At 40.6% G+C, this 14,972-nt stretch overlaps 1 protein-coding gene across 11 annotated transcripts in view; it reads left to right on the top strand.

Annotated features, from left to right (window-relative positions):
- Positions 1-14,972, top strand: part of MBNL2 (muscleblind like splicing regulator 2) — a 106,616-nt gene that overhangs the window by 66,390 nt on the left and 25,254 nt on the right. For all 11 annotated transcript variants that reach the window (XM_071430960.1, XM_071430958.1, XM_071430959.1 and 8 more), the window contains 3 exons: positions 5,846-6,010; positions 9,006-9,206; positions 10,345-10,608. In XM_071430960.1, coding sequence (XP_071287061.1) covers positions 5,957-6,010; positions 9,006-9,206; positions 10,345-10,608 — 519 coding nt within the window. In that variant the 5' untranslated portion in view covers positions 5,846-5,956. The remainder of the gene's footprint in view (positions 1-5,845; positions 6,011-9,005; positions 9,207-10,344; positions 10,609-14,972) is intronic.

The following is a 14,972-nucleotide window of genomic DNA, read 5'->3' as shown; positions in this document are numbered from 1 at the left end:
TGTGTGAGGTGGTGCATATTCACAGCAAGTGCAAAGGGAATACTTTAATGGAGCTGTGGTGTCTGGATTTTTACTTCCTGAGTGCAGTTAGGAAGAAGATTGACCTGCATAGGAAAACTGAATTCATGGATTGTGATGTTAGATGGAAATGCTTTTTAATTCAGTCCAAACTGGAGGCTGAGGGTTTTCGATGGCTGTTGAAAGTGCTGTTGGTGATTGAACTCTCATGTACTGAAATATGTAGGGAAATGCATGCATTCAAATCCTGTAGAACAAGGATTTGTGTATGAACACACAGTGTTTTCTTTATTGTTTTTTTTTTTTTTCCTTTTTGATATTTCTGCATTTGAAAAATAACTTCTGAACTGGAAGTTTTGGACTGGTAGAGTTAGTGTGGCTGTCTATGTATAGGAGCAGAAGCTTAAGTATCTCAAAATACCTGCCCTCCTATTGACTGGGTCTATTTTTAGGCTCAGGGAGCACAGGATTATCACTATCGAAAAGTTCCTGGTTTATGTAATACTGAAATTTTTTAATTGATTGGGTGAGGCCACACATGTTCCCAAACAGAATTTGCTGAGAGGCTGCTGAGGAGGAATCCCAAAGGAGAAAAAACAGTTTTTGCTGTTGACAGAAACTCTTCCAAAGAAGTGTTTATGCCTTAGGTACCACCCCAGCTGCTGACACTGCTGTCTCTGTGGCCATTCTTGCCATGTGCTGCCACCACCCTGGACAGTGGCCTGTGCTAGCTCCCACTCTGCTGGGGCTTTGACAGTGTGTAATACTTTCAGTAGGCAATGTTTAACTAAGCAGCATGCCCACAGCTGCAAAGGCATTACTGTTTTAAAACGTGTTCTGATCTTTACAGGCATGTGCAAGGCATGCAGAAAATTGCAAATTTTTTTTTTTTTTGAGTGGGAGGAATAGTTGTGGCATTAGGTGATTATTACTTTTTAAAAATTTATGTATGTCTTTTCTAACTCCAGCAAATGTTTAGATCTCATAGTGTCTATCTGGAAACCAGAAAATCTTCTTTTCCCCTGTAGAACGAGTTGCTCAGATGCCTTCTAAAACCATTTATGTCTTGGAAGTCATATACTTTTCTTCTTTTCTCATTAGACAGCAATTCAATCTTAAGAGTTCATACAATTTCATCTGCATTTTAGGTTTAGCTTGTTTTCTTAAGGAAACAGGTTTTGCATAAATGCACTGTCCATATTTTTGCCAGCGTCATCCTCTCACCCTAATAACTTCTGAACAATGTAGCCAATTTCAAGCAAAGCTGCTAGAAGCAGACATCTCAAAGACATATCTCAAACTTCCTACTGGTTATGCAAAAATCAGTGTCTGGGTAGAAGGCAGATGCAAAGTTTTACCCAATGAAGGAAAGGCAGGAGCGGGCACTAGGCCTCTCCCGAGCGCAGTCGGCCGGCAGCGTGTGCGCCTTGGCCGGCTCCTCGGGACACACACGGCTCCAGCCTGTTGTAATTATCCTGTGAGTGGCTTCCTGGGCTATAGTTAGGGGAGGTGAGAGGATGCTCAGGGAGAGAAGGAAGGAGGAAGGTGGGGTACAGTAGGAAGCTGGGAGTTTACAGAGAGTTGAATAGGGAGAGCTGGAAGCACGCTGGGGAGCGAGGTTTGGAACAAGGGACAGATGCCTGCAAGGCAGCAGGCCTCCTACTTTCAGCTTCTCATTGGGAGACCTGTTTTTTAACAGTGTGCTGTGAGTAGGGGGAGTCATGCTCTGTTATCTCCCACTAATAGCATAAATAAATTGCCTGAAATTCCATACCTAAGCAAAATAATTCTGGAAGCTTTAGTTGATTCTTGCCTTAAGAGATAGAAGAAACATTGTTTTGCCTTTTTTTTTCTGTTCAAACATCTTACTTTTATGAAAGATAATTTTAACAAGTAAAAGCTATCTCATTATTATACATAAGCAATTCTCAAGCTTGAATTAATTATTCTTATTGTTACTATTAGAGCAAGAGTAAAATACTGAAAGAAGTTGTGAATTTATGAAATATTAAAAGACAGGAAATGAATCCTTATGTGGATCCTTTGCAAGTGTTAACATGCAAAGTTATGGGGTGTTACTTCTACATTCACCTCATTTTGCTTATTTTAAATGTAAAATTCTAAGCACATATCTAGCTTTTTAATGTACTTTAGTCTGTGGGCTGTCTTGTGGCATTGATCTTAGACAAACTACTTATTGTTCTTAATGGGAAAATCTATTGATTTAAAAAAAAAAGCAAAAAGCCAATGGTGTGACATGGCTTGTTAAGGGATGTTTATCAGTTTATGAAATTAAGCCAATCAGCTAGCAGCTCCCCAGCCCATTGCCCCTGTAAAAGTGCAGCCTCTTTTGCTCTGCCCTGGTGTTGGGCACTGAAGTCCTTTGAGTTCCCGATGAGCTCCTCGATGCACCCTTTCCCTCTCTCACTGCTTTACTAGAAGGAAACCTGTGGGACAGCCTGACGCGAGCCACAGCATGTTCTAGTCCAGATAATTAGCAGTAGAAAAGTAGTTTTTCTGTTAAAACTTTCCATTACCTGCCTGAAATGGGGTGCTGGGCAGTAGGCTGGACAGCTGTAGAGGACAAAGGCAAAGAAATAAAAGTCAGTTAGGTACCATCCTTCCAGGATGAGGGGAGTAACAGACTGCTGGGAATGTAATCTGATGTCTGTTCATTGTTCTTATCCATTGCAGATAAGGAGACAGCTCATTGACAGTGATTTTTTTTTATGAACTCCCATGGGAAGTGCACAACCACTTATGATGTGCTTGTTGATAACCTTCATTTCATGGGTGACAGGAGTTTCTAGGGTCCCAGTTTCAAACCAACCTGTCCGTGCCCTCGGTTTCAGGACTCTGACTCATATCTGGGAACAGGTTAAAAGTTGTAAGAACCAATTATTTTTCCCTGCCTGAGTTTGTGCCGTCCTGTGCCAGAGGGACTGAATGTCTGTGGAACAGCTCCTAAACTGTTGTGGTTTTAAGATGAAGAAAGCCTTGCTCCAGAAGCTTGATATTGATGCACCTGAAAGTTAAAGTACCTCTTTTTGGCTCTGCATTTGTGATGATGTGGCTTTCTAGCATAGTAGTTTTTTACAAAGTGGACTCATTGGTGGTGACCCAGCCAATACATTGAATACTCCTGCATGTTTTATACAGTTGTCTGTTCTGGTTTTTGGTTGATATGTGCTGTCATGTGAGGTGGACTTCGTATTTGACTTTTTAATAAACAAAAAATTTCAGGGTCAATATAATTTCATTTGACTGAAATGATACTACAGGTCTGAATTTTTGTTTGTGCAGTGATTAGTAGCTGGGAAATGGAGCATATGGGAAAAAAGGAATGAAAAATTCCTCTAGATGTTTTCCTGCTACCATTAAGGGTTCAAAAAGTAAAAAAGCCAGTCTCAGAATTTATTTAATTTTGGTAGTGAGGGCGGATTAATTTACTCACTATTTTCAGTGCTCATTCCACTGCAGTTTATTTTGGGTCATTTAATTTCAACAAGGCTTGATCTGTTTAGAGGGCTTTCTATAGCAGCGTGGTGAGACCACACAGCTCTTTTATAGTACATACGTTCATTGCTAACCGGGAGCTCAAAGAACTGGTAAACGATGCACAGACATGAATAACTTCAGAGAGGACAGTACATTTCTGTATGGTTGGATTATTTTGAAAGTTTTCAGAAATAACCAATCTTTTGTGCACTGTGGCTTGCTTTGCAGAGCTTGAAGTGATGGTATAGAGTAGATGTGTGCTTTCAGAGGTAAGACTGGAGGTCTGGCTGAAGGCACTCTTCAGGTTTAAGGTACTTCAGAAGCCACTGTGCATGAGAGTTGCTCTTAGTCCTTGTTTAAGGAAAAGTTTTCATTCCATAGGTTGATATTTCCATCAGATTCAGTAGTTTGATATGATTTTGGTTTTTTAATTTTTAGATTTGCTGTAGGAGCCATTCATGTACAATATGGGCTAAGGTAAAATAAATATCAGTTAAAAATGTCTAAATCAGTTGGCCTCATCAGCCAATAAAAAAGCATATGCTCATTGTCTGTGCTGGATCTGCTCCAGTTTAGCATTATGATGGTAAAGGCCACATTCCCCCCAAATGAAGGAGCCAGCTTTCTTTCTTGTCCATCAAATCACAGCTATTACTGGTTCTGCTCATGCCAGCTGACAGAGTAATGTTCCTTTTGTGTAATTCATTAAATCAGGCAGCATTAGTGATTCTCTCAACAGAAGGAAGGCCTAATGTCCTGAAAGTGGTTGCAACTGTACTAGGAGGTTGAAACAGCACTGAGACTATTGTTCCTGAGTGTTGAGGCCATTGCTTGTTCTTAAATTTTTAGCTTTCTTGTATTGTCTGGCTTCTGCTATTTAGCATACTCCCAGCAGCAGCCAGGGGCAGTTCAGGAAAGGGCTGTTCTCAATAGTTTAATAGTGTGGAAATAGCTATTTGCATTCCCATCAGCCTTGACACAGGAGAAGCTTCCTGACCATGTTTAACTCACCCCTTAACAGTTAGTTATGACGTCCTTGTAGCAAATTAGGGGCAGAATCCACTCTTTTTTGGTGTCTAAGTCAAAAGTATAACAGTAACACTGGTTTTGGGACATTTGAAGCATGTTGAAAGTTTTGTAGCAGTGTGTGTGTGTGCATACACAGAGTCATTGTATGTCTACTGTGTGATATTCCTGCATAGGGATCTGGATGCTTTATTGACTATAGAAGGATATTCCTGCTTGTCTGCAAATAGTAAAGCCCTAATACCAGTGAATGGGAAATTTAAAAAACACTTAAAAACATCTCAATTTGGAAACAACTTATACAGGTTGAGTGTATCCAATGCGCTTTGACTAATGCTTTAGGCCCTCTAGTCACAGCTCTTAAAACTCTGTGATTGTTTGTGAGCCCTGTCATCAAGGAGCCTCTGATCTCAGCAGGTCCTGCCCTGCAGCTGCACAACCTCCTGGTGCACCCTACGATTTCCCTTTCTGGGGGAAAATATATCAGTGCATCCTACGCTGCTCTACCTGTGTTTGTGGTCAGCTTGTACATCCATCTCCTCTAACCCAAGCCACCTCAAAATGACAGCCCACCTGTATTTTTAGTCTCTTATTGTCTTGTAACTGTCTAAAAACTCCTCCTTTCATGTTGATTGGAGCTGTCCTTTTGCTGTGTATCTTCAGATTTAGGACCATGCACTGCTTCTAAATTTAGGCTGTAAAAGTACCACCTTTACTTCTTTTATACTTGAATGGAAATAGTTCGAAGTTGTGCTGATGTAATAAAAACAGGAGGCTGGAAGGCAGTGAACTGGAATAAGGCTGAATGTATGAGAGAACACAAGCAGTGAGTGGCAATTTTAGATCCTCCCTGCCATGATCACACAATTATTTTTAATATGGCTGCATTTCTCTTAAAGAAGGTTTCAATTTGTTATTCATCATGTGATGTCATTTAATAAAAAACTTTTATGTTACAGTAACACCAGATACTTCAGCCAGGATGTCATGAGAGGCAGTTCAGGCAGTCTGGACAGTTCTGAGATTATTAATTGTATGGCAGTGATCTGTACTTAACAATAAAAATGCTGATTCACAGCCTTTCTCTTTTGTTTTTCCGTGGCTAATAGCCTTAATGATCAATCAGAGGTGGTGGGCTGAGGCAGAGCTCAAGGCCATCAGCTCCTCTCAGCCCTCTACATATTTCCCAGGAAACACCCTGTGTTTCATTAGTTGTTGCTTAGTTTATGATGTAATATTTTGCTCTAAGGCATTGAACTATCATCAAAAGCAGCCGACTGATTACTGTGACTTCTTTTTCCAGGGTCGTTGTACAAGGGAGAACTGCAAGTACCTTCATCCACCAACACATTTAAAAACTCAACTGGAAATCAATGGCAGGAACAACTTAATCCAGCAAAAAACTGCAGCAGCAATGCTCGCCCAGCAAATGCAGTTCATGTTTCCAGGGACACCACTACAGCCAGTGGTAAGTATATTTCTCTGGTGGTCTTAATGGTAAGTAAAGTTTAAGACTCTGTTGACCTGCAAAAGTTCTCTAAATAGTATCAATAAAAATAGCCCCTGTCTGTTTACTTAACGAATGGTCAAGATGCTGGAGATATGCTCATTTAGATTTGCATTTCAAGATGTAATGGAGTGTTGCTGTAGTCTTGATTTATTTTTCTTTAATGCCATAATAATTTGCATTTTTCCCTCTTTTTTTGCCCCCTTGATGCATTTCATGTCATGAATTTTTAAGATTTTGCAAGATTTTTACCTATAATTCTTCTGGAGGTGAAAATTTGTATAATAACAATAATTTGCTAGTAAGTAATTTGAGTAGGAACACAAAGTTTTTCAGGAGTCTATGGGTCTGAATGGCTTTAAATATTATTTAATCCCATACCAAGAACAAAGGTTAACGATTAGCATTTTCTTACTCTGTTGAAGTCTGAAGTGTCTGAGGATAAGACAGAGAATTGGTGGTGCATGCACTTCACAAACTCAGTGTTTTGTCTCAAGGTGATTCATACGGTGCCTGAGACACTTCATATCCAGAAGGTGATATAGAACTAGAGTCTAGCATGCATGACCAGCATCTTCAGATATGCACTAAAGTGATCAGTTGCTCTGGGCAGTCCTTGCAGTTGGGCTTCTCAGTGTAGCAGACTTCTAAAGCATGGTTTGGCAAGTAATCTGAATTAAACTTTTCACACATGGCTGCTAATGATGTTTTTTCAATCTAAATTCCTAGTGTAAGGCATCCCACTAGAGTGGGATTTTTTTCTCTAACTTGAGGCATCTGGAGTGTTGGCATCAACTTCTGCAGTGAGTTTCCAAGGTCCATTTATAGTTTATCAAAAGACATAGGCACTCCTAATTACTATTTGCTTGGCTTGTTCCAGACATCAGCATTTGGATTAGGTGATTTAGTTTTCAAAGTGCCTTTGTCTTTCCATGGGCTACCACAGAAGTCAAGTGTAGGTATCTCAGAAGAAGACATCTGCATTTGGTCACAGGAAGCTCACCCCAGATGCCTTTTTCAGTAATGCCTTTTTATACTCAGAACATCCACTGTCAGGTGGGATTGGGCATTGAGTGTCAGGACTCCCTGAATTTCTGGTACATGTTCATCAAATTGTATCTGGTGATGTTGGCCTCCTAATGTATCTTGATATTTCCTAGGGATTTACTGCTTGAGTTTTCACCAGAAAACGTTTTGCTGAAGTAATAGATTCCACCACTTAATATTATGTGAAAAATTGAAGTGGCAAAATTATACTTTTTTCTTCTCATCCATTTCATCATTTGAACTTTACAATTTCTTTGACATAATGCCTTCTGTACTGATTGCTGTGATAAAAATGCCAGGTCTGTCTCACACAAATTGCCAGACTAAGATGACTCAGCCTTGACCAAATGGATAAAAAGTGAAAGAAAATTTCATAGAAGTCATTTGATGAGTGGATTTTTTTCATAAAATTATGTCTGACACAAAGCTGTTATTTGTATTTCACATAACACATATTGTTTTCAACATAGTCAAACCATTGTTTCATATAAATATTCAATATTATGCTCTTCAGAATTTAGCTCATGTTTGACATATAAACTGGGTTGCTTGATATCAAGCAGATTTGATCACTATTAGAACACAGCATTTTTAACTCTTAAGGGCAGTTAGATGCCATTTCTGTATAGTTGCTTATCCTGGTTAATCTGTATACTCAGAGCATCTTATTGGTGCTAAGTCACATCCATTTATAATTTAGTAATTGGTTCCAAAGACAAAAAAAAATCCCAAGAAAACTAAATACAAACAAAAAAGAAAAACAACTGCCTTCTAGCTGCTGTGTTTTCTCTTGCGTATTTTCTACATACCTTATGTAATGCAGGCCACTTTAACAAGAAAGACACTTCTCCTTTGTTAAAGTGTTTTGAAGTCTTAGTGTTGTGCTGTTGTGTTTCTAGCTGCTGGCTTATTTGGGAACCTAATTTCTGACAAAGCTGATCAGAGATCAGTGTCCTGTTTTTGCACAAAGTTTTTCCTCATTTATAATTATAGCTTCACTCTCTGGGGTACTCAGCTCTGCAGAACTAAAGCACTCTGCAGGTCTGAGCATGAGCTGACCATGGTGATGTCCTGCCTCCACCCCCTGTGGAGCTGGTGTTAACAAACCCACTATTCTGCCTCATCACGGCTGCTGTAGCATCACACAAATGCCCTTTCTTCTGGTCATGACTTCACTGACTCACTGTAGGAAGAAACAAAACAAGATTTTTAGACCCGTATCATTCCCTCCAATCAAAGTTTTTCATATGATGAACTAATATAAGCTTGAATAATCCCTTTCTAAATATTGTGTCCAGCTGAGATTATAATATTTATTCTGCTTGCCACTGGTGACAGCTGAGCACACAAATTTTGTGAAGTTGAGTTTTTTCAGTGTATGAGACACAGTAACATATAATTGCAGGAGGTGGCAAAATACAGTATGCAAACATACTGGAAGTTACATGCCAAAGAGCTCATTATATGTACTCTTATTAGAAATATGGCTTTAATATAGTTAATAATGCTTCAGCTATGAAATCTGAATACTTTGAAAAACAGCCTGTTTTTCCAAGGAAAACAGGTATTGAGAAAAAGCAATAAAGTCTATGTTATTTCTACATTTAGGTGTGTAAATAAGCCTGCAATGTAAGCTGGACCTCCACACAGATTCAGGTTCAATGTAGGACTTCCTTTGCATCTGCAGACTCTTTTCCAATAATAGAGTTACAAAGGTGGTTCTTCATGTGCTGCTGGAATATGTTACATGATTAAAAGAAGAGAGGATGCTGTGTATTTTGCCAGCTGTTTGAAGTTTTTTCAGCAAGAAAATGAACCAGTGCCAGAAAGAACAGCAAGCAAAGAACAACTAGTAAGCTATTGATTAAGGAGTATTTATTTCACCTTGGTGTGTGTTTTCCTTTTTCAGCCCACATTTCCGGTGGGTCCCACAATAGGAACGAACACGGCTATTAGCTTTGCTCCTTACCTAACGCCAGTAACACCAGGAGTTGGCTTAGTCCCGACTGAGATCCTACCCACGCCGCCTGTCATTGTTCCTGGAAGTCCACCAGTTTCAGTCCCCAGTTCAACTGCTACCCAGAAACTCCTCAGGACTGATAAACTGGAGGTACTGTAGACTAGAAGCACATTCTCTGTTAGGTTGTGTGAGAGATCTTAGAGGGTATGACTGTTGTTTTAGAAGCGAAGCTTAAATTTAGTTGCTACAGATAAAAAACTTGTAACCAGGCAGGATTTCTGTACTTGCAGCCAGTGGTAATTAAACACTGTTATTTTTAAGGTTGTTTTTGCTTATATTTAATACACAGATGAGTTTTCATTTTTTTAAAGTTCATCATCTCAAAAACCTCATGTATACATGCCTGTAAAGGCATCCCTTGATGAAATATCTAACAAGCACATTTTTTATTTCAGTAATAATTGTCTAGGTTTTTCTGCACTGATAATAAGGTAATTTTATAGCTTTATGGATTGGTATTAGGGGAATGGTGTAGCCCTTCAGCCCTGAGCTGCCAATGGGGATGTGGAATATTACCAACCCTGCAGCAGTCTGAAGGGACAATCCCCCAGCTATGTGCAGAGCCTCGCAGCAGTTGCTGGATCACTGCGTGGCTGGACTCAGTGGAATCTGTGATCCGAGTACACAAGGAGGCCAAATGGCTCTTGCAGAAATGAATGTCCTTTCCCAAAAGCCTAAGCACCAGTGTCTTGAGCACATTTCTTCTTAGGAAAATAAGTGTATTCATTCTGCCTATTTTTGAAAATTATTTTTAAGTAGGCTCTCAGTTTTGTTTGTAGACTCCATAAAAAATGCAGTGCATCTGATGTGTATTTTCCCTGGGTTTCAGCAAGAGGAACTCCTTCCCTACCAGCCCACCTGCAAGAATACAAAGTGTAGTCAGAAAGAGACAAAATATTTTGTGATTCCCAGCTAGTTTTGCAGGAGCAGTTATGTAAGTATCCTTCCCAGCTGCTTTTTAAACAGGAAAAAATAAAAGGCATTTGGGAATGCTTCTGTTATTTAACCACAGTACCAGAGAGCTACCTAAGGAGCCAACAATATGAAGATAAAATAGGTGCATTCCCCTCACCCACCAAAAGATGCAGGGTTTATTAAACTGAAGTTGCTGTAAAACTTGAACTAGCAGGGGAAGGGGGCAGGCCTGTCTTTTGGGGGCGTGGGACCCTCCCTGCCCTTCCAGGCTGCAGCGAGCTGTGCCCTGCAATGTGTGTTGTTTTGCGCGTAGGTGTGCAGGGAGTTCCAGCGGGGGAACTGTGCGCGTGGAGAGACTGATTGCCGCTTTGCGCATCCGGCAGACAGCACAATGATTGACACAAATGACAACACCGTAACCGTGTGTATGGATTACATAAAAGGTCGTTGCATGAGGGAGAAATGCAAGTATTTTCACCCTCCTGCACATTTGCAGGCCAAAATCAAAGCGGCGCAACACCAAGCCAACCAGGCTGCAGTGGCAGCCCAGGCAGCTGCGGCAGCTGCGACTGTGATGGTAAGTGCTGGCATGTATGGCTGCCTTTTTTTTGATGCCTATTTTGCTTCAATTTAATGCTGTTTGCTTATACTTTCTTTTCTCTTTTGCCTCTTTTGTTTTTTAATTTTGTTTTTTTTGGTGAAAGATAAGAATTTATAAAATTATTACTATTGCTTGATGGGAGGAAGCACTTTCTTTTCTTTATGCCCTTGTTTTAATGTGTATTTCTATTCAAGACAGTGAAGCAAATGACACTCTATACCACTTCTGTTCTCTGCCTTAATTATATGTAAATTTGCCCCTCGTATTTCCAAACAGAAACAAAACTGATAAGCTTCAGTGTTCCCAGGAAAACAGGGACACATATGCTGTTTTAGCTCTTTGATGGCAGATATATACATGTGGAAATTTGGAAGAAAAGCAAAGAGAGAGTGTTCGCTTCAGAGATCAGTAGTAGAACAGAAACCTGTACTGAGATCAGCACAGTCTGCCTTAGAAACGAGACAACCAGCCAGCCACCTTGGTCTCACTGTACTGGCAATGTAGAAAAGCCAGGACACTCATCTGATGTACCATTAGTACCTGCTTGAGGATGAGAAAGAACTGCCCTCTGTAGATCTACAGCTATCCCCAATGACTAAAAAGTGTTGCCTGTGTATTTTTGAACTTTGGTTAGACACATTTCATGCCTAGAGACTTCTTGCCTCTCCTTCTATTATGGGCCAGTTACTTGAATCATGAGGTTTTAAAGTAGTAAACTGTAATGGGAATCATTAGCAAAGAAACATTGTGGCTACAGTCAGAAGAAAAGAGAGTGAGTGATCATAAATCTGATTTATTTTCAGATATTTTAACCTCTTACTTAAAACTCTTCAGACAAGACAGCCCACCTCTTCACCAGGATTGGATTCCTCTTACAGTTGCTACCAGGAAAGTTGATGAGTTTGCAGTGGTATCGATAAAGTTAAATAAATTTAACATCCAGGATCTGACTTGAGAGACAAAACTGTGGCAGCAAATCAAAGAATCATTGTCCTCATTGCTGGCAGTGGACGAATAATTAAGCAGATGTGGTTTGTGGACTTGTGGGCAGTGCATACAATAGTTATAGACAATACAGTTATTCTCTGGTCTAAAGGCCTACAAGAAACACAATACAGTACAGTACATAACTACCCCAAGCTATTGTATTTAACAAATTAGAAAAGACCAGACTTTTCTGAGGGACAAAGGGTAAGTTATGCAAGAAAGCAAACCATCATACAGAAGAATATTTCTTAAGTTTCAATATTCTTTCTCTAATAGCATCACAGCCTGTGTTTCAAATTGGATGATTTTTAGTTAAAGTTTCCTGTGCTTGCAGAAATTGAATACCATCTGGAAATTAAAGCAGAGAAGATTGGGGTTTTATTCTGATTAGCTTCTGTTGTGCAATATTTATTGTTCATTTAGAGAATGTAATATTTCTAGGCACTATACTAAATAAGAAAGGAGAGAGATGAGGGGATTAATTTTTTTTGCGCTTTGGTAATGGTTGCAGATATATATCCTGGGGTTTTAAATAAGGCTTAATTAGAGTTGCATTAGCCTCAAAGCAAGATGAAGCATCTTTGGAAACACAGAATTGAAATGTTATCAGTCTAATATCACAGGAGAAGGCAACAGGGACCTGTAATTCAGGGTAACATTTTGCAGAGAAATATGTACAAAATATTCTAGCCTGTTTCCCCTGCTTAAGCAGAGGAGCTAGAGGAGATTGCCCAGGATGTGCCTGTTTGGTTTACTAATGTCTCTAAGGATGGAAACTCCGTAACTTGAAAGCCTGTTCCATACTTCCAGTAAAAAGAAATGCCTTTTTTTTTTTTTAATCTTACATTTAAATGGAATTTCTTTTCTTTAAATTTGTTTCTATTGCCTCTTCTCCTGTCCCCGGGCACCACTGGCTCCATCTTTACCCTGGAATCAGGTATTTGTATACGCTGATGAGATTCCCCTGTATCTTCTGTAGGCTGTATCCAGTCCCTTGATCATCTTTCAAGTCCTTTATGGGAGTGTTTTCTAGTACACCTGTATCTTTCTTGTACTGGGGTGCCCAGATATGGACAGAAGGCTCCATATGTGGCCTCACCAGGGCTTAGTGGAGGGGAAGAATCACCTCCCTCCACCTGTTGGTGATACTCTTCCTGATGTAGCCCAGTATTCCATTAGCTGCCTTTGCTTTTGAGGACACATTGCTGGCTTGGTGTCCACCAGGATCTTGAGGGTCTTTTCTGCCAAGCCTTTGTGGCCCCCAGCATATGCTGGTGCTTTGTGATGTTCCCCCCCAGGTACAGGTCTTGATATTTGTTGGACTTTGTGAAGTTCCTCTGTGCCCATTTCTCCAGACTTCCTAGGCCTTCTGAGCAGTAGCATGTCTATCTTGTGTATCAACCACTCCTCCAAGTTTCACACCACTGGTGACTGGCCTCCAGCTGGGCTCTGTGTTGCTGGTCACATCCCTTTGAGCCTGGCATGTGAGACAATTGTCAGTCCACCTCCCTTTTTCCCGTTTAGCCCATGATAAATAAATCTGTCCATGAGGATGAAATGGTGTTGAAATCCTTTCTGAAATCAAGAGAAACCACATCCTTTGCTCTCTCTTCACCCCCCTGCCAGTCTTATCATAGAAGGATGTCAGGCTGGTTAAGCACAATTTCCCTGTCATAAATCTATGGTGACTACTTCCCATCATTGTCTTGGCTTTCATGTGTTTGCAGATGGTTTTCAGGAGGATTTGCTCAATTGCTTTCCCAGGGACTGAGGTGAGGCTGGCCAACCTGCTAGTCCTCAGACCTCCCTTCCTGCCCTTTTTGAAGATAGGACTGTCATTTACTTTCTTGCAGACTTTGGGAATTTCCCTCACTCACAGGGACCTTTCAAAGATAAGTAAGAGTAACCTTGCAGTGACATTGGCCACCACCCAGGGTGCATTCTGTTAGTTCCTATGGCTCTGTGTACATACAGCTTGTTTAAATGTTCCCTAACCTGATCATCCTCCCCCAAGGGGAAATCTTTTTCACTTCAGACTTTCCCACTGGTCTCCCACTGGCCTGAAAGCCAGTCATGCCAGTAGAGACTGAGATGGAAAGGATTTTCTGAACCTCAGCCTTCTCCATGTCCTGTCACCAGGTTGCCTGCCCCACTGAGCAGTGGAAACACATTTTCTCTAGTCTTCCTTTTGTTGCTCAGAAGCCCTTCTGGTTGTCTTTCACATCCCTTGCCAGATTCAACTCCAGGTGATCTTTGACTTTCCTAACATATCCCTGCATGTTCAGGCTGTGTCCCTGTTCCTCCTGACGCATCTGTCCCTGCTCCCACCTCTTGTGGGCTTTCCTTCTTTCATTTGAGTTTAGTCAGGAGCTCCTTGCACATTCATGGAGGCCACTGCTGTGTGGATCTTGTTTGTATTCCAGGAGACATTATAGCATACCAATGTGCTGTATGGCAGGCAAATACTATGCCTTGGATGTTTGATCATTTTTAATATTATCTTTATTTCCTTTTTGTATCCTCTTCCTCTCTATCCTGTAGCTATGGATTAGTTGGTTGTTAGTTATGTAGATCAAATGTTGAGAAGGAGATAATCTGATGGAACAAAAGGAGGCAAAGGAGGTGTTACTATCAGGATGAAATAAAAGAAAATATTAATGTAGGAGAGCAAAATGGGCAGTTTGAAAGCTGGAAAAGAATGGGAGACTACATGGAAGCAAGGTTGATGAGTACATTTAGAACAGATCAAGCCTTTGGGTTGGGAAGACTAAGACTGAACTTGCTGGGGAATATGAGGGGAAAGCCAGAAGAAAGCTTCAAAGTAGGGAGGTGATGTTAAGAAGAGCATGGAGAAAAATTGGAGAAAGGCAATAATAAACAGAGAGATAATAAGTTAACAAGTGAGATGAGACAAGATCTGTATTTGGATAAGAAAGGTAATTAACTGAAACGCTTTAGTCTTGGTGAAGTTGATTTGAACTTGTGCACTTCATCATTGCATAGTGCTGAATTCAGTTGCACTGTGTCACCTCTGTGTGGATTTCCCTCTGTGGTGGAGGCAGAGTAGCTCTGAGGCTGTGCCCCAGGCAGTGCAGTGATGTCCTCTGCAGTGGTACCTGCTCAGTGTCCTGCTCAGACAGAAGTTTGTGCTGATCCCCACTTCAGACTAGGTGTTTCTTGTTGTGTCTGGGTCTTGGGCCCAGAGAGATGAGCAGATCCTGTAGATCAGGTGTGTAATCCAGAAAAGTGCTAAAGAAGAGATGAGGAGGGTGTTGACAAGACTCATGCTACAGAGACAAGTACAAGAAATAAGTAAAATTTTGAGGACTGTTCTGCAGAATACCCTGTTGGCA

The sequence above is a fragment of the Agelaius tricolor genome, unplaced genomic scaffold, assembly GCF_023055355.1.
Source record: "Agelaius tricolor isolate 1412-34295 unplaced genomic scaffold, bAgeTri1.0.p SCAF_7, whole genome shotgun sequence".
In the NCBI taxonomy this organism is placed as follows: domain Eukaryota; kingdom Metazoa; phylum Chordata; class Aves; order Passeriformes; family Icteridae; genus Agelaius; species Agelaius tricolor.
This window is presented reverse-complemented; position numbering and strand designations above follow the sequence as displayed.